The sequence below is a fragment of the Heterocephalus glaber genome, unplaced genomic scaffold (assembly GCF_053883595.1).
Source record: "Heterocephalus glaber isolate CG9 unplaced genomic scaffold, H.glaber_assembly_v1.0 deba00001579, whole genome shotgun sequence".
In the NCBI taxonomy this organism is placed as follows: domain Eukaryota; kingdom Metazoa; phylum Chordata; class Mammalia; order Rodentia; family Bathyergidae; genus Heterocephalus; species Heterocephalus glaber.
The window spans coordinates 896,557-919,934 of record NW_028258360.1 but is presented as its reverse complement, the minus strand read 5'-3'; the positions used below and the strand labels follow the sequence as shown (position 1 = coordinate 919,934).

Genomic DNA, 23,378 nt, shown 5'->3' with positions numbered 1-23,378 from the left:
AGGTAAATCAAATAATAGTCTCTGGGCTGAGGGTGTAGTTCAGTGTTAGAACACCTGCCTACAATGTACAAGACCCTGGGTTCAATCCCTAGCACCACAAAAAATAATAATGGTCTCTGTTCAATTTTTGTTATCTCTCTGAAAGCAATCTACATAGATGCTTACCCTTTGTTAAGTAAACTCAAGTCCTCTCATTTAGGTTCCTGGCAAAAAATAATCCGTACATAGATAGATTCCATCAGTGGAAGCTGCTCATTCTATTGTATAACATCATTTTTCCCAAACTCTGTCAGACGTTAAGATTATCCTATGAGGGCAGGGAACTATGAAAAAATAAAGATCTAATTTCTCAATTTATATTATAAACAATAAGCAAATGAATCAAAATATGACTGCTTTTATGGCAACTAATTCGTCTTGGAGATAATTATAATTTTCTTTCTCCCCTTTAATCCAATCACATATCATAACAACATGGCACGGTATAAGCTTTTTGAGAAATAGCTTAAGTAGTTTACCATCAAGGGATGAACAGCATAAAGATTTTAATGTTTAATATGATACTGGGATTATGAAAATTACCTCTTATTGCTCTAAATTAAATTTTTTAAATAACAGGGTGTTTGGGGGTTTGTGTTTGTTTGTTACTAGTAACTCACATCACCCAGGTGGGAGTTTCCTTTGTATATTTCCTGGCTACTTAAGAGCCAGCTCACATACATGGGAAGAGTACTCTTTACTGACTTTTTGTTTGGTTGGTTGGTTTTTGTTTTTGTTTTTTTAATTTTTTGGTGTTGGGGCTGGAACCCAGGCTCCTCATGCTTGCTAGATAATAGTTCTATCACTGAGCTAAATCCCCAGACCTGGGGTTGTTTTTGTTTTTTTGACACAGGGTCTCATTATGTAGTCCAGCCTGGTTCTGAACTCACTATGCTGCCTAAAATAGCCTCAAACTCGAAGCAATCCTCCTGCCTCAGCCTTCAAGTGCTGAGATTACAGGCATGTGCCACCACACCCAGCCTGCTGACTCTTTTTATACTGACAATGCTCGAGTCAATATATGATAAACCAAGAGACATGGAAGAAATTTTAAGATAACAAACTTTGTTATCTATTCTACTAATAATAAAACAAAGATAAAACACTGTTCTTTCTCCTGCCCAAGAAAATAGAAAAAGAAAAAAGAAAAGTAAAAGTAGACATCTTTGATAACAGGGAACATTTCAAAGACAATGACTAAAATGCACTGATACTGTAAGTGAAAGAGAGATTGAATGTCTCTGGGTTTAATATATAGTGGACCCTCAAGTTACAACCAGCCTGACATACAAACGACTTGGGTTAATTAGGTTAATGGAAGATTCAGCTGCCTCTTGTTATCTACAGCATGTACTCAGGTAAACATCCAGATATCAGCTGTATTGACAGTATAACCAACTTGAGTTACAACCAGCCCTCAGGAACCAATCGAGTTCTTAAATCAAGGGCTCACTGTACTCTCTTAAGCAATCAATTTACCATGAAATCCTGTGTTCTGTGACAATCTGGCATCCCATGGAGAGAATAGTATAACGGGTCTCCAGATATCAAGCACCCAGGTTCAGCAATTATTTTAGAACCATAACCAACTTAGCCTTCTAAATAAGCCATTATGCAATTAATAATATCAAACATTGAGCTAACCTATACTACACTGTAAAATATACTGTCATTTATTTACATATTATATAAACATAATGAACTCTGGGTTGGTTTTTTGTTTTTTGTTTTTTTGGTACCAGGGATCGAATCCAGAACCTCATGCTTGCTAGGTAGGCACTGTGCCACTGAGCTACAACCCCGGCCCATGAACGCTGGTGTTCACATTCAATGTTTCTCTAAACAATGGCATTCTAATCAGCAATGGTATATATAAGGGCTGTCAATAATAATCAAATGTTTTAATGTTTTACAAGTAAATCAGTACAGTTAAGAAATGTAACACATTATTTTTGTCATATGCTTATACTTTTTTTTTTTTTTTTTTTTAGGTACCGGGGATTGAACTTGGGTCCTTGTGCTTTCGAGGCAGGTGGCAGAACCACTCAGCTAAATCCCCAGCCCCTATTTTTGTCATGTGATATGTTATTTCTCTTAACATTTGCATTCAACTAACTAGCATGTGAAGATCTGGGAAAAAAAGGGAGGAACACACACCTGTGTAAACATGCAGGCTACAGACAGATACTCATATGTTGGGAAGTGTTCTCTCTGTCTCTCTCTGTCTCTCTCTTCCACACACACACTTGCCACACATTAGTGTGTGTCATACTGTGTCAATAGGGTGCTTCAGAACTTCTGTAACATTCTCAGATAAAGTCCAGTCCAAAAACAAAGCCCCAGCAGTCATCTCATTATTCCTGCCTGGTTTTTGGGGGGGGGGGGGGGTACAGGGATTGAACTCAAGACCTTGTGCTTGCAAGGCAGGCAGTGGAACCACTGAACTAAATCCCCAGCCCCATGTTTGCCTGTTTTAGAAAGCATGCACTTAAAAGTTTAATTTTAGAATGAATTTTGGGGCAATAAGAATCAGTAACCATATGTAACAGTAATAATTAATGTTACTTCATTTAATCCAACAAAATCCTCAAACTAATCAATAGAACAACAAAAAATGTAAGTTTAGAGGTCATATACAAATAAATAAATAAAAATAAATTTTAAAATTACTGTAAGTTTAAAGAAAACAACAACAGCATTTTATTGCCTGGCAAGCTCAAGCTCAAGTTTGATCTCTGGTACCAATAAATACAAACAAACAAACAAAAAACCCACAGCATTTTAACATAAAGCATAGGGATGCTTCTCAAAATGTTTTTCTACATTTCTTTCTAGAATTTCAAATTTTACTTCAACAACTTCTCTCATCAAACAGAGCATTAACAAGCACACACTGAAAGCTTCTTGAGAGACCCAAGAGTTAAAAAACATGACTTCAGCCTTGACTTGCATAGAAATTGGGTGACAATCAAAATCTACATATATTATCTGAGACAAATCATTGAGAAATGCTGATGACAGGAAAAACTGACAAATATATTTGGATTATCTAGTCAACGAGAAGAGATTATTTGTTAAACAAATCCGGGGAAATTCCAAAGAATTCCCTTACACCTTTAGTTGAAACCACACAGCTGTCCTCTGATGGATAAATGGATATAAATAAAATTACAACATGTCCACACAATGAAATACCATATTACTTGGCAATAAAATGGAATGGACTGACACAACATAGCTCAATTTTAAAACAAACAAATTTACAAAGCAGTTTGCTGAGTAAAAAAGAGCCCATCCCAAAAAGAGCACATCCTGTATGATTCTAATTATATGCAATTATAATAAAGACAAAACAACTTACAGTACCATAAAGCAGATCTAGCATTACCCAGGGAGGAAGAGGAAGGCATGGGAAAAGGCCAGGAAAAGAGCAGCAAAGAAGCACCTAGAAATCTTTGGAGTTGATGGTATGGTTTTTATCCTGATTATGACTATGAGTTCAGGGGTATACATTAAGTCTACAATAAGTTTTTGCTATCTGTGCATGTGTTATTGAATAACAATTATATTTCATTAAAGGTTTTTAATCAAAAATGAACTGCACACAAATATTGAACTCATCCATACTGAAGTGCAGAGGACTGAAATGGACTATTATCTACAACTTACTTTAATGTATAAAATGAGGTGGACTGAGAGATGAACACAGGAAAAGGCAAATATATTAAAAGTAAATATACCAAAATATTAATCATAGAATCTAAATGGTAGGTATACTGGCATTTATAGTATAATTCTTCAAGTTTTTCTATATATCTGAAATGTTATTTTTAAAATGTTAGGGGATAAATAGTAATGAATGTCCATCATCAACGGTGCCAGGGGTCCTACAAGTCTGCAGTGGGTCTCAGTAACAGCAATATTAGATTAACGAGCAGTCATATATTGGTTAGGAAGATATTCTTACATTAAACCTCTGACGCTATATAAGTTGCACTTATATAGCCAATGAGTTAATAATTACCTAGTCCTTGTATTAAAGATAGGTATGATTTAGTGGTAAAACCAAACAAATAAAGACACAGAACAGTGGGAATAAAAACTGATGCAGCCAGAAGTACTGGTTCACAGCAGCATCATTCACAATAGCCAATAGAAAACAACTTATGGTCCATCAACACATGGTGGAGAAACAAAACGTGCTATAGCTAGAATACAGATTATTATTCAGCCTTTAAAAAGGAAGGAAATCCTGTGAAACAAGCTAGACACAAAGAAACAAATACTGGGTAATTCCATTTAGAGGAGGTACCACAACTAGGCAAATTCTCACACAGTGAGTAGAACAGACCTCACCAGGTGATGGAGATGGGTGGGAAATGGGGGTTTAGGGTTTAAAAGGCAGAGTTTTGGTTTGGGGTGCTGAAAAAGTTCTGAAGATAAAGGATGGTGATGGTTATTTAACAGAGTGAATAAAAGTCGTGCCACTGAGCTACACTCTCAGAAATAATGAAAACTCAAAAGATCTACTGTGTACCATGGTGACTACAGTTAATGATATATCTTTTAAAATGCTAAAAGTAGATGTTAAGTATTCTCATGGCAAAAAAAGAAAAAAAGGTAACTGTGAGGTAATGCATATGTTTATTACCTAGATTTAACCATTCCAAAATATATATACATATATATGTATATTTGAAAATATCATGTAGTACAGTATACATACAATTTCACCTGTCAATTTAAATAAATAGATGGGGGGGTGGCAAAAGGATAGGTTTTTTTTCTTTAGGTTTTACCACATTTTGAAAAATACATGTATAACAAAAAATATTTTGTTTTGTTTTGTTTTTTGAAAATAGGGTCTCACTCTGCAATTCAGGCTGGCCTTACTATGTACCCCAGGCTGGCCTTGAGCTTAGGTGATTGATCCTCCTGCCTCAGCCTCCTGAGTGCTGGGATTACAAGTATATATCATCATCCCTAGCTAAAACATTTTTTTAAAAGACAAGAATGAGTCAATATCAACTGAATATCTAAGTCATTCATGAAAGAGATGCCCTAACTCATTTTCAAACATGGTTAAAGAAAAAATTATGACATTCTTTTCATGGATTTTATAATATATGCAGGGAAATGCATATAACTTTACACAGAAGATGGTGATTAGAGAATGTAACTTGAAAACTGTTTAACCTCAACCAAAAGGGGAACAAACCCAGCCTTATAAAAGATCAACAATTTATATAATCTGAAGAGAAACCAAAGAAAGCCCAGCCCTATAAAATCACATCAACTTTCCTATTGAAAACACACCTGAAAAACTCCACAGCCCCAAATGTATTTGACTGATCTTATCCTTAAAAGACTTAAAAATAGAGGAAGATTTTCCTCCCTCAGAAACTCAGAGCACACGATCCTCTACACTGTCTTCAAATTCCTCAACAAACACTCTAAAAGTTGAACCTAGTCCAAGTTTCAGAAAAAGAATCATATTGTTCAAATATTTCTATTAAGAGAGAATAATAGCTGAGCGTGGTGGCACATGCCTATAATCCCAGCTACTCAGGAGGGTCATGAGTTTGAGTCTAGCCTGGGCAACTCAGGGAGACCCTGAAACAAAACTAAGAAAAAAAAGAGTTAGGAGTGTACTTCAGTAACAGAGCACTTGCCTAGCATGTGTGAGGCTCCAGGCTCAATTCCCAGCACCAGAAATAAAGTTCATACTATTCAACTTCCTTGTCTGACTCAATTAATTGAGATCATTTGTGTCTACAACTTCAGTGCCATGAAATGGAAACTATCAGATTAATGATAACTTTCATTAACAATCTGAAAACTACCAGATTAATTTCTCAAAAACACCAATTTTAACTCTCTCATTCTCCTAAATACTATTTGGTAGCTCCTCCCCATATATTAAAAGAATATTAAGGTAATTTTGCCCACCAATGCCAGACTTTCGGCTAGGTTCTTCATATATGTTATTTCTAATCTTTACAACAACCCCACAGGGTAGCTGTCATTCTCATTTTCCAGATGAGAAACTTTTGAGCCATTTCCAAATTTTGCTATTATATATATTTTAAAAATTTACAATAAACTTTATTCAAATATATCTTTTCAAGTAATATTCTTAAAAGAGGCATTTCTGAGCCGAATAATATATATTTTACTTGAACATACATTTATATGTCTTAAATTTTACAGGTACTAGCAAATTTCAGGGATGGAAACAATTTATACCCCCCAGAACAAAAGCCTGTACCCTTGCCCAGACTGGTCATCATAACTATTTAAACATATTTTAGTTAATCCACTGGATCGAAAAATTTATACCTCGTTATTGTTTCTATAATAGTTACATTCTTTATCTAGCTAAAAGCTCTCTGAGAAAAGACAATGAAAAGAGTACGATAGTCAAACTTCAACTGCTTGCCACATTTCCTTTTCTACACCTTCAATTCTGAATATCCTAAAACTATCCATATACATGTACATGTATGCTTTAAATACACCAAATACATCAATTATTAAATCTAATATATAAAAGTCTTATAAGGTTTATAAATATAGCAATGCTGTGTTGGGCTAAAATGATACATGATTTTTTTTAAAACTACACAAGAGCAGTAGGAGGACTATGAAATCTCTCTAAACCAATATCCATTCTTACCAGAGGGTGGGAGTTTTGCTTTGAAAGAGTGCTTTGCTCTGAAAATTTTTTTTCTTAATCCTAACAATCCTTACATCCTCCCATTGTTGGTCCTTTGCTCTTCAGAATAACAGAAGTCCAAAGAGGAAACAGTTTGAAAATACAATGTTTGCTCAACACATTAAAAATTGCTATTCTTCATGAGAGTTATTTGCAGCTTTGCTTTTCCCATAAATTATTTAACCAATAACAAAAGACGTGATTTTTAAAAATCATGTGCAGGGCCAGGGATTTAGCTCAGTGGTTCCGCCACCTGCCTCGCAAGCGCAAGAACCCGAGTTCAATCCCCCGTACCAAAAAAAAAAAAAAAAAACTACACTAACCTTTGTATGACAATAAAGTAAATATAATCACAAATGAAAAAATCCATATTTGATTAAATTTCAAACATAAGATATAATATTACGGTAAATGAGCTCAACAGTATCAAACTACAAAAACAGAGAAAACTTTTAAATCTCTTGTGAGCCCCAACCAAAGTTACAGCCAATATGGCAATCTACCCAGGTTAGAATAGAAACCATCATAGTTGGTCACTAGTCACACAAACAATGTTTATAAGGCATAATGAAATCTGTGTGCAACTTCATTTGTTATTTTTGTGGAAATGACCAGCCAGGACCAGAGAGTCTAGAAACAGCATCATAAATGGTATACTCTGATAGGAAAATATTTAATGCCAGGGAAATTATATCCCAAATAAGAATCTAGCCCTGATACACACAAAAGTGGAGGAGGGCTACTTGATCAGAAGCTGTATTGTATTTTCATAGCGAGCAAACAGAGCACTACTGGCTTCTAGTTATAATTCAGTCTTGCAACAGGAAAAAAGTTTTCTTACAAGTTGAAGGCTTTCAAATTCTTAATCTACTAGCACTTATTGAATCTTCCACAAATACTTATGGAGCTTACTGTGTAGAGATCACTGGCTAAATGACAATGTGGAAACAAAGACTGATAAAGCCAAGGCTCTTATAAATTACAGAAACAATTGTAACATAATATGGACAGTTTTAACATAGTATGGTATAACATATGGACTATGTTGTACCAAATAACAAATTTTTTAAATTGCTCTTGAAGTCAAAGGAAAAATATTACATCTCACAAGAAAGGTATGAAAAACTCCCCCAACAGAGCTAATACATGAGCTGTGCCTTTAAGGGTAGATAGCTGGGAATAAGTCAAGAAAAGACAGGTGTGCCTACCCAGGGAGGAAAGTGAAGAAAAGCCTGTCCCTGGAAAGAGCCCCCATGAAGTCAGGCTTGCAGAGGCACAGCACTGAAAAAGGTGAATGGAGGAGGTAACAAGAGAAAGAAAACTGGAGAGAAATGAAAGCGGCCATACAACCTACACTCCATTCTCTAATGTAAAAACCCAAATGGAAATCATTTACCTTTTCTTAATTTGTAAAGAATTGATCTTCTCTGACAATATTTTCTTCCCTGAACTGAAATCACTTCCTTACTTTCCACAATATGACTGCCCTCCTCTAGGGCAAGACTCATATACAATTCATTTTTATATCCTCAAATCCCTTGGGCATAAGTGTCGATGAGGCTTCTTTAAATTATTGAATATATATATGAATGAATATACTAGCTATGTCATTGAAATTTCCTGGGACTTGGATACTCATCTATACCAAGAATTACCAAACTTTTTTTATAAAGGTCTATGTAGCATACGTGTTTTAGGTTTGGCACGTCAGTGTCTATCACAACTACTCAATTTCATAGTTACAGGGCAAAAGCTCCCACAGACAACATACACATCAATGGACATGGCTCTGTTTCAATAAAACCTTATTTACAAAAAGTAGACTAGGGCCAGGGGTTTAACTCAGTGGTGCAACCGCCTTGCCTTGCAAGCACAAGGTCCTGAGTTTGATCCCCAGTACCAAAAAAAAAAAAAAAAAAGTAGGCTATAGTGCTCACTTCTGCAGCACATTTTTTTTTTGGTATTATACATTAGTATATATTTTTTAAAATATATTTAAATAAGTATTATATTCGAATCATTTTTATGACAGAATTTCAGCCAGAATCCCAAGGAAGATAAAAAAGAACAATGTATACACAAGAAAAACTGGAATATACCTCATCAAACCGGTAAATCTGGATATTTGGACTTCTCAACTCCAGATACCTCTTTAGGCCTTACTTTTTAATTGATAAAGCTGGTTAATATGGTCAATTTTAAGCTAGAACTCTATGATCTTAATAATTATTCTATATTAGAGATTTTTAAGTGGAAATCTCATCTAGAAAACATTTATAAATAATTTTGAATCCAGAGAACAAAATACAAGTTACCAAAGGAGGGAATATAACATATTTAAATAATAAATTAAGATAATATCTGGCACAATTGATTTAATCACAAAAAAATTCATAATCAAAATCATATACCTGAAAACTAAGGTTTAGATATCACCTTGAATGTGGTTATAAATACACTTAGAAAATCATTTTAATAGCAAATACAGGTTAATTTATCTAATTAGATGGTAATATTAGAACAGCCAGATCATTAAAAACATTTTTCTTGCTAAAACAGAGGAGGCAGTAAGATTTGATCTTAAATGCCACAATTTGCGATACAAGGGAAAAAATAGAATCTTTATTTCTGACTTCATATTTCATGCTAATGGCATAACTAAATCACTGTAAGTCACTGACTTCTCTGACATATTTATATTTTAAAATCTGGTTTTTTAATTTTAAAAATCAAAGACTATGCACTATGTAATAGACTAGACATAATGGCAATTTTATAAATTTTCCATTTTTATAATTATACTTCAAATCAAGACTTGGGTTCCAGAATAAAAAATCTTCACTTTTCACAATTTTCGAAGAATATGTGGCTTGATTAGAACATTATAATTCAACAGTACCCCCATTTACAATAGCCATGCCATTATACTACTTTCTGAAATATAAATCAACATTTTCTGGTTCATTACAAACTTACCAAACACCTGGCAAATTCTTTGTTTTCTGAAAGGAATCCATAACCTGGATGTACCTTAGAAATTAAAAAAAACAAAAGCTCTTTTACATATTGAAAAACCTAAATAAGCAACATATAGGGTGCATTCATGTGGTTTTTTTCCTCAAGTGCCCTTGAATAAATCTACTTCTCTTTCACATACTGACAGGTCTGACTCATATTTCTGGGTGCAGAATAAAATGTCTCCTCTGTCCTGGCTATCAGGGGCATATATCTACATATCTGCTTGCCCTGTTCCATTTGTTTACATGATTTAATACAAAATCCCCCTACTTCTTCTAAGGCTTGGCCAAGTTTGGGGAATTTCACAATGGCTGATACATAAAAGAATTTTTACAGTAACATTTGGCAAAATGGGTGAAAACTTCAGAATTCCTCTTTTTTAAAAATACCTAGAACTGCTATTTTCCAAATCCAAGTACTAAGTGAACTAACACATTTTATTCCTGATGGCGTCCCACTAGCCAACAAGCTCAGATCTCTATCAATCCAAACTAAAACAGAGATTTGGTTTTACCTTGTACTGTACTCTTGAACTTTTTTCTAATATCTATTTTTCCTCTCCTCACTCCAAATTTAGCCATTCACAACTACTTTATGCTACCCTCTCCCACAAGCCACATTACTACGATCTAAATTCTACCATCCCATTCTAATCAAGTAATTTTTCTACCCATCACATGGGTCAAACATAAAATTTATCCACTCCAATATCAGTACTGAACAAATTTCTAGTAAAGCAATTATGCTAACAGGAAAATCAAATTTCTGAAGGAGCCAATATCATAACCTAAAAACAGCTCCATATCAGAGATTTTTTTTTTTGTACCGGGGAGCGAACTCGGGTCCTTGCACGTGCACAGCAGGCAGTGAAACCACTGAGCTAAATCCCCAGCCCCATATCAGAGATTTTTAATGCTGAACTGAGCTTTCTGCACATGGTAGAGAATAATTTAAACTGCTGCATCAGAAAAAAAGTTTCATTCTACAAATTTCATTTTATATAAACATTCAACTAAAAGTTATATTGACAAGCTATAGTTAAAAGGTTGAGTTCTACTTTCATTAACTGTGCTAATAAACTGTAAGTATCTAATAATAAAGGTTCATGAATTCAAATTCATTTAAACATGTACCTTTATTTAAACATGTATCTAAACCATTTCTTTCAGAGAAATGTGAGTACTAACTGAAGAATTCCAAACTAAGTGCCAGTGCTGGTTGCTTCCATTCAGTTTCAGAGATAACTCTGGATAGTTTTTAATATTATATGTAATTATTTCTCTGGTATTTTTTAAAACTCTGCTATATCTGATATCAGAAACCCGTTTTTCCTTGGATTCTACTTTACTCAAACCAAATTTAAATAAATGAATAATTGATTTATCGATATAAGCTATGGGAATTTTATTGACACTATTAACTCAAATAATTACTAAATGCATAGTTTTTATTTCTGGAAATATAACTGGGTACATATAATTTTTAAATGTTTAAAATGGAATTAAAACAGGGTCTTTTGGATCCTGAGGGTTTTTTTATTGTTGTTGTTTTTAATGTTCTTATTACCCTGAAAGGGTTAATACTCAAAACTAATTGGAATTTCTTTTTTCCTAGCAAATTTGGAAATGAACTGAAACTGCTCCCTGGTGTGAAAGCTGAATCCAGCAGCCACCTGCAGGATCAGCGACCAACACTGCCAGATGCTACAAAGCCTTTGATTTCCAGTAGCGAATTCGGCCACATTTAACTCATGTGACATGAACTAACTGCAACAGCATTTTCAATCGTTCTCTCTTATTTTTTTTTTTAATACAAACTCTAGCTTCCTGCTCACTACATATGAAACAGCTGCGTAGATAGGTTCATTCAGACTCACAGCTTGGGCCCTGGTTTTCTTAATGGCTTCCATGATGGCATCCATGTTGAGGTAGCTTTTACTGGTGGGAGCTGGGCCAACACAGACAGCCTCATCCGCCATTTTCACGTGAACCTGAAGAGACAAATCCCTATATTAACAGATGCTCTTAACAAAAACAATTACCATCATCCACAAATATACACAAAATTGCAAATCTAATTGTTTCACATATCACTTGCAGAGTCAGATTCCTTTCTGAATATCCACTAAAAACTAGCAATACAACAAAAAGGCTCAGGAACATATTACCCATGATTTCATTTATTACGAACCTAATCCTCACCTAAACAAATATTTTTATAATACCCACTACCTATTTAAAGAAAATCAGACCTAACAATTTTATGTTCCTATTCTGTTCATCTATGCATAAATCTGATATCAAAAACTACCTTGTCACATATAGCCAGGGTAGCCCAATATTTTAATAACAAGCTCTCATGCCCAGTTCTAAGCAAGCTCCCCAGGAAGTTGGGATAATTAGAGGGACTGAATGGAGAAATGCAATGAGTGTCCCTGCACAGCATCAGGTCAGCACCAGGCACAAATTAAAGCCTAGGACTAAAGAGTTCAATATCACAACACATGAACCAGAAAATCTTGAGAACCATTTAAATATTCTCACATTTGATCTTTGTCTGTTTTACATTTATTCCTAAAAGAACTGATACGTGTATTAAGTTCTATTCAGAATTCAGTCATGTGTACCTTATTTTTAAGACTACTTTCTCTACAATGTTTTAAATCTATTTTTGCTAATGAGAGGCTAGATAGGCATTTTACTGATAAGAGTAAATTGTTTAATTCTAAAAGAAATCTATTCTTTTAAAATAATGCATTTCTGAACTGGCTTTTCTTAACGGTTTTCCAATTTAAGGAACACACAATCAGATAATTATTTTATGAGGCAAATGTATAAAACTGAAGCACAAATATACACCTGAACATTTATGACCTAATCCTCCACCAGAAAAAAAAAAAATTCATAGGTGCCAAATACTTTTGAGTATTTCTAAATTATAGTCTTTAGTTCTGGATTAATGTTTTAAAACAACTTTGTTTTAAACAAGATCTAAAAAAATAGTATTTTAGAAAACTCAAAATTTTTCAATTATTTTCAAATTTAGGTAAAAAACTACATTGTATATTGAAGGTAAAAGATACCTTCCTAAGGGATTTACAAATCAATATCTTAATATAAAATACTCAAATACAAACACTCTATAATTCCTTTAACAATATAAATTGCAAGGAAAGGCAGCCATGCTTGCAAAAGGGCTTTCAAATATTCCTGTTTAAAGCAAGGCTCTCTCCTCCTAGTTATCTTTGCCTGGCTTATTCTCAACCTGAAGTTTCTCTTCGGCCCTCAGACCAGAATGGCCCCTCCTCTAGGGCCCGATGCCCATTTCAGATGCTGTTATTTTCTATTTTGTTGTTGCTGTTATGGTTGTGCTTTTTTTTTTCTGTAAGAAATTCAATACTTAATAATTCTTTTAAAAGAACTCTTTGCTAGATAAGGATAAAGTCTTTAAGTCCACACTTTTATTTATTGTATTTGCCTCAATGCTACCTATTACTAAGATTAAGTTATACCAGTGGGACTTTCCCAAGTATTTCAGATTTGGATTAATCTCCTTTAAGCTGAACTCCATTGGAATGTAGCACAAATTTTGGCATTTAATCACATTCTATCCAGCAATTTCATTTTAACTGCTTTACAGACTATGCTACAATTTATACACTCTCCTCCACCAGGTCATAAGGTTCCAGAAGACAAGAGTGTTAAATTTCTTTTATCAGCACATCATGTTCACAGTACATAATGATTTTATTACTAAAAGATCTTTTCTCATCCCCTTTCCCTTCCCTCATCTCTTGATCCACTTCCCATTTGAGAGCATATCCCTACTTCTATTTTGCTCTTTATTTATATTTTGTGTTTCTCAAATAAGAGAAATCATGTTATATTTAAGCTTGTGTTTCTGATTCATTTCACTTAACACTATGGTCTCAAGGTGTATCCATTTTCCCACAAATGATTCAAGTTATATCGCTAGTCATTAGAGAAATGCAAATTAAAATAACAATGAGATTCCATCTTACCCCAAAAAGAATGTCTATCATCAAGAAATCAAATAATAAAGACTGGTGAGCTAGGCCAGGGATTTAGCTCAGTGGTTCCACTGCCTGCCTCACAAGTACAAGGTCCCAAGTTCGATCCCCAGTACCAAAAAAAAGACTGGTGAGCTAAATGGATGCACATTGAGGCTATACTCTTAAGTGAAATAAATAGGACACATTGCCGGGGATTTAGCTCAGTGGTTCCACCGCCTGTCCAGCAAACGCAAGGACCTGAGTTCGATCCCCGGTACCAAAACAAACAAACAAACAAAAATTTAAGAAATAAATAGGACACGCATGTAAATACCCAATAGTTTCTCTGGTGTGAAAGTGTAAATGAGGATCAAAATGTATAATATGTAATGTGAAAGAGGAAGAACAGGTGCAAAGGGGAAGGGGAAGGGGAAGTGAGAGGGGTAGGGGGATAGAAAGAAGAGAAAGGAAAAGATATGAGAAAAGGAAAAAACGGAAATCTTCGTAAATAAGGAGGGATGGAAGGGGGTGAAGGGAGGGCAGGGGAATGGGGACAAAAATAAGAACAAAGATAGATCATGTAAAGGTACAAGATCCCAGTGATTAATGTAACTGTATTGTATACCTAAAATGTACCAATAAACTTAATGAATTGAAAAAAAAAGACTGGTGAGATGTGGGGCAGCTTTTTACATTGTTGGTGGGAATGTAAACTAGTACGACCACTATGGAAATCCATATGAAGATTCCTCAAAAAACTAAAACTAGAAAATCCCATTTGGCACAGCTATTCTCCTTCTAGGTATCTTTCCAGAAGAATGAAAGACATGATATTTCAGAGATTCACGCATACCTATGTTTATGGCAGCACAATTTATAACAGCTAAATATTGAAAACAGTCTATATGCTCATCAACAGATTAATGGACAAAGAAACTCGACATTAGTTTTCATTTAAATCTCATTACAGTATTATGTACTAAAACTCATTAACTCATAGATATATTGGAATGACAATTGAAATAGTACCATTCATTATTAAAGGCTAAAGCCACTGTAAGTTTTTTAAAAGTTGCAACATTAAGTCTTTTTTTTTTTGAGGCAGGGTCTCACTATATGGTTTAGGCTGGCCTTAAACTCACTATGTAGCCCAGTCTTATCTCGAACTCACAGCAATCCTCCTGCCTCAGCCTCCCGAGTGCTGGGATTACAGGCATGGACCATCACACCTGGCTGCAGCATTAAGTCTTATCTTTAAAGTAAAAATCTATAACCCACTGAAGACCTCAATCTTGGAGATGTGGCAACTGACAGTTGTATGAAGGAAAGAAATTAAACATACACATATGCATATGAATGTGTTTATAGGTCCAAATTTTCTATAATGAACATGCATCAACAAGTGAAAAAAGAAGAAGGAATCCTAATAGTATTTTGGCTCTTTTGGGTTTTTTTGTACTGGGGATCCAACTCAGGACCTTGCGCTTGTGAGGCAGAAATGGTGCCACTGAGCTAAATTCCCAGCCCAGCTACATCCCTGGCCCTATTTTGGATTTTTAAATTCCAGTCTACTCTTTCATAGTGATACTGTATACATAATTTTTCAGTGTTTAGTTTTTTAATTCTCATAATAGACATTTTTCCTACATTATCACAAACTCTTGATAAACCAAGAACTAGCCCAGAGCCTAACATATCAAATGTTTAATAATGTTATGAGAAACATTCAAACAAAGTATATATCACAAGCAGACCAAAACTACATAAGGACTTTACAAAGAAGGGCAAAACACAAATTGCTTCTGCAGAGGACTTTGTTCTTTTTTGGTACCAGCGATCAAGCTCGGGTCCTTGCGCCTGCACAGCAGGTGGCAAAACCACTGAGCTAAATCCCAGGTCCAAGACTTGTTCTTTACTTCCATTGTTCAGAAACCAGTATTATTACTTGAGGGAACGGTGTATTCACATCTGAACAAGCCCACAGTCTAGCTAAGATCAGAACTCACTATGCTGGGAGAGGTCCCTCAAAGAGAAAAGCACAATCCTCAGCCACCTTAGTTCTCAAGGAGAAATTTATGAAGCAACCTGAAGAGGACAATTTAAAAAATTTTTTGACAACCTGGACTGTCTCAAAAAAAAAAAAAAAGAATTGAAACTCATTTTCAGTTGATATCATTGTACCAAATGTATGAAGTGCTTTCTTTGGCCTATACAAAATACACTGTATAGAAGCAGCACAAATGGTGTTCTAAAGAAAGACAACATTGTCTAAGCTCACTAGATGTTATCATGTTTTAAAATTTTCAACATCTTCAAAAATATAAATTCCTTTTTATACATTTTAATAGTAATAACTTTAACAGATAATCAGTAGGATTTGCTGTTTCAAAAAGAAAAATTTAAAGCATTAATAACAAGTACAGCAGTCTTCATGAACATTTACATTCTCAAAAAACTAAGAGATCTGAAACCAGATTGTTAGTTTCTCCTCAAGCATGTACAAATTCATATCAATTTTTTATTCTTTAGAGGAAAATTACTTCTATCAGCCTATTACTTCCCAAGTAATGAACTTGGCGGATTTGAAGTTTCCCAGTGAATGATCCCACCAGCTGTCTCTTTCAGAAATTTGTCATTGTTTCTAGGACAGTAGTTTCAGGATCCCAAGAGAATTTCCCATTTTCCATCGAAATTCTGGCTTTCTTTTCCTGTTGTTTTGTTTTGTTTTATTTCTAACTTTTTATTTTCCCTGGGAAGTTGGCATAGAAAGATGAAGCCTGACTCATCTCACTAGCATAAATTAGAAGTCAGGACCTTTTAAAATTCTGCATTTCTTTTTCTGGTACCAGAGATCGAACTTGGGACCTTGCGCTTGTGAGGCGGGCGAATTCTGCATTTCTTAATGCAGGACAGGCATCATATAGACTTTTACTTTCATTTATAAACCAAGAGTTGTAAACAATAATGTAATTTTTTTTAAAAAATTTAAAATTTTTAGGACTATCATGAAAAATATCAATAAATCCTTAGTGAGAGACTCATACAGCATAAAAATGGGTATGTGATACCACAGCATTCCTAGTAACTCTAAAAGCTGCTTTAATAACCTCAGATCCCATTGCTCATTATTGCACAATACTGCTGCTGAGTTCCTGACAGGAAGGACAACCCTGGATTTTCAGTCTATGGCTGGTTAGTTTCTCACCAGGAAGTTTCAGACAATATTGAAAGATTTGAAAGTTTGAAATTTGAAAGTTTCTGGCAGTCTACAGATAGCTCCCTGACTTTGAAGGCAAGCATCAAACACAGTTAAGGAGTCCAAGAAGTATCCTTTAGCACGTTCTCAATGACTAAGGAGGTGAAACCTGAAGACATCAAAAGTACCTGTAAGTGTTTTTAATTTCTCTTCAAAAATACTCTTCCTTCTCTCCATCTCCCCAAAAAATAATATTCATCTATAACCGAGGACAGGCTGAGTACTTTGAAGGAGCTCCAAAAATAATTTTGATTTCTGTCTCAAGCCTAATAATTAATTACTTCAATAAAGACACTAGGTCAGTGGTGGCAAACCTACAGCACGTGAGCCACAGTGGGCTGTTTGCATCATGGAAAGCTCTAAAAGGTTCACCATCAATGTGCTGGGTGAATGAGCCATTCATTGAACTCATCAGCAGCTCCATGACTTGCCCCAGCTAGCAAGAACAATGTCCTCCTTGGGGACGTGGCCTAGAGAACAATGAGAACATACTCAGAAAAACAGAGCAAAGGCACCGGGCTGAGACAAAGAAAGATGCTTCATTTCTTACCTTCCTTGGAATAAAAGCCTCATGTAAGGTGGAGCGTAAGAGTGCCAACATGAGAAAACACATACAGGAACCAGGAGAGATGAAGCTACTTGCTAAGTAGAGTAGGACCTTCCTTCTATGGCACTGCCTCTTCCAGGGAGACCGATGCACTGGTCATCAGCTGGCCAGCATCAGAGGAAGGACCAAGCACACACTGACTTCACGACAGACACTTCCCAGCTCTACCAAAGGACAAAAGCATATCCTCTCCTCTGTAGGAAAGCTCATTCCACCTTGCAGAGATTTCAGGAGGAATTAGTCCTTTACTTTTTAGAAACAGATTTGTGATAGAGAGTAGTGAAGAGAGGAGTAAAAAGATATCCTATCTGGCAGCAGCAAGGGGCAAAGGGAAAGAAAGTAAATTGTTTAATAAAGGACTACAGGCTGCTTGTCCTTATTTCAAAATCTAACTTTTCTCCAAATCTAAATGTCTACTGGCTTAGGAAAGAACACTTGGTGTAGCTGTCAGCATGCTCCTTTGTGTAAAAGAGTAAATAACTGTATTCAAATTAAAAGGAACATCTGGACAACACAAGGTAGAAAAACCCTACCTTATTAGAGATGGCAGCTGGCTCTCTGACTAGAAAAAACTAGTGAAGTTTTCTTTTTTTAGTTGGATCTTTGTCTGGTTTGGAGATCAGAGTGATACCAGCTTCCATAAATGAGTCTGGAACCACTCATCCCCTTTCAATTTCATTGACTAGTTTGAGGTATATTGGTGACACATCGTCCTTAAAGCCTTTGTAAAATTTAGTAGTGAATCCATCAGGTTCCGGACTTTTTTTAGTTGATAGGATTTTTTATTACTGCCACAGTTTCACTGCTTGTTATTAGGTTGTTCAATATCTTTATGTCTTCTTGGTTTAGTTTTGGTAATTCAGATGAGTCTAGGACTCTGTCCATTTCTTCAAGATTTTCCAATTTATTGGAATACAAATTTTCATGGCAATTACTATTTTCTTGATTTTGCCTGTGTCTGTTGTGATTTTTCCCTTTTTCATGCTGTATTGATGTCTTTTCTTTCTTTTGGTAGGTTTGGCTAAGGGTTTGTCTATTTTGTTTATTTTTTCAAAGAACCAGCTCTTTGATTCATTGTATTGTTCTTTGTATTGTTTGTTTAATTTCATTGAATGAAATAAATCAGACATACAAGCTTAAATACCATATGGTACCTCTCATTTGATTATAGTAAAGTACAAATGAAGAGTACAATAAAGGATTGATAGAAGGAAACAAGGAGCTAGATCTTTTCCTAATGAAAAGGAGTCCAGAAAAATGAAGGCGGGAGGAGAGGGGGAGGTGAAGGGGAAGTAAAAAGATTTAAGATGTGTCACTTATATGTACCAAATACACACAATGAATGTGAACATTATATATCATGAACATGAACTAAAAATAAGAAGGGGGAAAAGGGAGAGGGGGAGGAGAAGGAAAAGCACGAAAATAGGGAAAGGGGATTTAGAGGAGGGAGGGAGAGAGGGAGGAGGGAAGGGGATTAAAAAGAAATCAAGCTGTGTTACGTACATGCACCTACTCCCAAAGGTAAATGTAAATGCCATGTACTGCAAATGTGTACTAATAAAATGAAAAGTTAAAGAATAGGGTCAGTACAGATGTAATTAGGTAAGTAAAATGAGGTGAGTAGAGTGATCTGTAATCCCGTATAACCAGTGTCATTACAAAAAGGAAAAATCTGGACACGGGGGTGTATGCAAGGAAGGAAGCCACATTAGGATGAAGGTAGAGATTGAGATGATGCACCTATAATCCACAGAATGCCACAGATTGCCAGCAAACCACTTCAAGCTATGGGGAAGGTGTGGAACAGATTCTTCCTCAGGGTTCTCAACTTGCTAACAACTTTCTGATAACTCAATCTTGGACTTCTAGACTACAGAACTCTAAGATAATAAAGTTCTACTGTTAGCTGCAAAAAAAAAAAAAGAAAAAAAGATAGGAAAAGACTAACGAAAAAGCTGCCTCACCAAAATAAAAACTATAAATAATGAAAACATCAGAAAAATAAATATCCAAGTACTATTTTCAAAATTCAAAGAAATCAAACAATTTTACCTAAAACATTAGTTTCTAATTCCATTTATACAGTATTTATCTCTGCCTTCCACTCTCTCTTCTAATTCAACTATTCTACATTCTACCCTAAATACTTTCTTTCCCTTTCCCCCTTCTCTGATTCATTCAAAAATTTATCACAGGGCCGGGGATTTAGCTCTGTGGCACCACGCCTGACTTGCAAGTGCAAGGTCTTGAGTCTGATCCCCAGTATTGGGGGAAAAAAATTATCACAGATATTCTGGTATAGCAGATATAAAAAGATAATAAATCTCTGATTTCTCCCCTCCAGAAATTCAGCCTGGAAATTCAGACTTGCAACCAACAGTAATAAACAGAAAATACTCAAGTGGCTAATACAGGAAACAATTTCACAAAGAATTTGTTATTAAAGTATAAAACTTTAATGGAAAAAAAGAACCAACAAAGAAAGAGTACATTCAAAATTAGGGAAATATGAAAGGTCCCAATTGTATTAGTCATTTTCCCATCACTGGGACAAGCTACTTGACACCCACACAACCTAAGGTAAGGTTTATTTTGACTCAAGGTTTCAGAGCCTCCAGTCCACGTTCAGCAAGCTCCAAGACAGAATCAGAGCCATAGGAGGGTATGGCAGAGGAAAACTACTCAACCCATAAGAGCCAGGAAGCAGAGAGAAAACAAGAGAATCAGAGCGAGAGAAAGGAGTGGGCGTGAAGAATGCTTCCTTCCAAATCATGCTCCCAGTGACCCACCTCCTCCAACCAGACTCCACCTCCTAACATTGCATTCGGCTATGAACTCATTTAATGCATTAGTCCCCTGTTGAGTATAATGCCCCCATGATCAAGTCACCTTCCAAAAGCTGCAACTCTGAACACATGAGACCTGTGGACTAAATTTTAGATCTAAGCCATCACACAAATCTATTTAAAGCTCTGTGGGATGACCTAAAAATAAGATATATGAGGCAGAGCTAAAGCAAAAGAATGGTAGGAAAAAATAGAAAAGATTAGAAGAGACTAGATCAGAAAGGATCCAGAATGCCATCATAAAGAGTTTAGACTTTTTAACTGGGAAGTCAGTGAAGTAAACTTAAGAAGTAATGTTATCAATAATGAAAACCTCTTTTATTTTCCTCTGTTATCTAACTAAATGTTCCCCTTAACACAGCCATAATATAGGTTATATAGCATAATACACAGGAATCACTACATCCAATTCCTTTTCACATTTTTTTTTTTTTTGGAAGTACTGGGGATCGAATTCAGGACCTTGTGCTTGCAAGTCAGGCGTGGTGCCACTGAGCTAAACCCCCAGCCCTTCACATTTGTTTTTGAGTGACTTTCAAGAAACACCACTGGCTGGACATGGTGGTACATGGCTGTAATCCCAGGACTCAGGAGGCTAAGGCTGAGGGTCACCAGGAGTTCAAGGCCAACCTGGGCTATATAGTAAGTTCAAGACCAGACTGAACTAGATAGTGAGAACTTGTCTCCAAAAAAACCATTGGGGGGACTGGAGATTTAGCTCAGTGGTTCCGCCGCCTGCCTTGAAAGCAGAAGGACCCGAGTTCGATTCCCAGTACCACAAAAAAAAAAAAAAAAAAAAACCAGGTAATTCCAGTTTAGATGGAATAAGAACACTACCCTGATTATCCCACTGAATCCAGCTATGAAACCTGAACAGAATACATGAAGCAAGTATTTGTGGGTGTGTAGAAGTAAACAATAGTAAGCAAATCAAAAAATAAAATTCAAATTACTATAAACCAGTGGTAAGTTTTACTATTTTCTTTTTACTCACAATCCCTCAGCCTACTCTACAAAACCTGAAACCCAAAGTAGATACTGGGGCACTGACAGAGAGAATTCCAGAAGCCCTGTATTTTTAACTCAAGAAGCAAAACAGGGAGCTTTTAGCACTATGGATATCTCATCTCAAATTGTATCTTTCTTTTACTCTATTCTTTCATGCCCTGAAGCCCAAGTAATTATGTGGCTGTGGCAGCAGTGGAAGAATGAAGTTCTTACAGTAGCCAAAACAATGACAGAGGAACAAGCATCTCTAGGTAATGAAACTGTAGTCCAAAGTAGGTAAGTGCTAGAGTTTGGATCTTAAAATGTCCCATCACAGTTATTTTCCGCATCACTGAGACACATACCTGACACCCACAACTTAAGGAGATGTTTATTCTGGCTCACAGTTTCAGTCTGTAGGCAGCTGGCAGAAGTGGCATGGCAGAGGGGAATGACAAACAAATAGCTGCTTGTATCATAGTAGCCAGAAAATAGAGTGAAGAGAGGAGCTGGGGAGGCAGATACACGCTTCCAGGTCACACACCTAGTGAATCACCTCTTCCAACCAGGCCCCACCTCCTAACAGCACATTCAGCTATGGATTCATCAGTGGATTAATCCACTAATGAGCATAGTGCCCCATGATCCAATCAACTCCTAAAAGCCCAACCTCTGAACATATGAGGCTTTGAGGGGGACACAAGAGATCTAAGCCATATTTCACACTGTCCCCCAAAAGACTCATTCCATCTCTAAGAGATGCCTTTAGTCCATCTGTAAGAGTCACCCAAGTCTTAACAGTTCCAGCACTGCTGAAAAGTCCAAGTCAAAAGTCTCCTCTGAACCTCAAGGCAAACTCTTAGCTTAGAGCACCTGTAAAAATCAAAATGAAAATTAAAACACTGCTGACATACAATGGCACAGGGTAAACATTCCTATTCCAAAAGGGAAAAATAGGGTGATAAAAAGGAATGGAACCAAAGCAAGACCAAAACCCAGCACAGCAAACAGTAAATTCTATAGCTCTATGTCCAACACCATGGGCAAACTGTGGGGAGATATGGGTTCCAAACAGCTTGGGCAGCCTCACCCCTATGGTATTGCTGGTTGTAGCCCTCATGGCCTTTCTCTTGGGGTGACTTTGCTCACTGTCTGTGGCTTTTCTCAGATGTTCCACATTCCTGGCTTCAACTACCTGGGGTCTCCAATGCACTATCAGCTTCATTCTCACAGCTTCACATACTGCCCTCTCAAGAGCACAGTGCCTGGCCTGTAAGGCCTTCCTTTGAAATCTGAGTAAAAGCTTATCTGACCCCAAAATCTACCTTAGTCACTTTCCTTATTGCTGAGACACAATACCCAACACCCACAACTTAAAGGAAAGGTTTATTTTTGCTCACAGTTTTAGTATATGGCTGTCTGGCTCCAAGATAGCAATGGCATGGCAGAGGGGCATGGTAGGCAAAAAGCTGCTCACATCATGGCAGCCAGGAAACACAGAACAAAGGGAGGAGCAGGGAGGGAAATATACCCTTAATGGTCACTCCCCCAGTGAACCACCTCTTCTGACCAGGCCCCATCTACTAATAGCACATTCAGTTATGGTTTGATTAGTAGATTAATCCACCCATAAGTATAATGCCCCCATAAGCTAATCATTTTGCAAAAGCCCAACCTATGAACACATGAGGCTTTGGAGGAATACTGTAGATCTAAACCATAATATCCCCCAATGTACATGTGTTAAATATAGATTGGCAGTATTTGGGAAGTTGTGGAAAATGTAAGAGGTAGGGCCTAGGGCCCTTGAAAAAGTTACTAAAGGCCCGACCCCTTCTTGTCTCTCTCTTTCACTTCCCAGACACCCCCAAACAGACCTCCTCTGCCACGCATTC

At 36.2% G+C, this 23,378-nt stretch overlaps 1 protein-coding gene and 1 long non-coding RNA gene across 21 annotated transcripts in view; one reads left to right on the top strand and one right to left on the bottom strand.

Moving 5' to 3' along the window:
* The window catches only part of LOC106010573 (uncharacterized), a 31,532-nt gene extending 19,882 nt beyond the window's left edge, over positions 1–11,650 (top strand). Inside the window, exons 2-4 of one of the 2 annotated variants that reach the window (XR_015443862.1) lie at positions 2,031–3,769; positions 8,787–8,865; positions 11,387–11,650. This is a non-coding gene — a long non-coding RNA (uncharacterized LOC106010573). The remainder of the gene's footprint in view (positions 1–2,030; positions 3,770–8,786; positions 8,866–11,386) is intronic. The other variant, XR_015443863.1, reaches the window with a different exon arrangement.
* Pcca (propionyl-CoA carboxylase subunit alpha) overlaps positions 1–23,378 on the bottom strand; it is a 399,147-nt gene that overhangs the window by 316,704 nt on the left and 59,065 nt on the right. For all 19 annotated transcript variants that reach the window (XR_015443859.1, XR_002387412.2, XM_087193202.1 and 16 more), the window contains 2 exons: positions 11,649–11,762; positions 9,731–9,784 (listed from right to left, as the gene is read on the bottom strand). Coding sequence is in view for 17 of the 19 variants with exons in the window: in XM_087193202.1 (XP_087049328.1) it covers positions 9,731–9,784; positions 11,649–11,762 (168 nt within the window). In the remaining 2 variants the exon portion in view is untranslated. The remainder of the gene's footprint in view (positions 1–9,730; positions 9,785–11,648; positions 11,763–23,378) is intronic.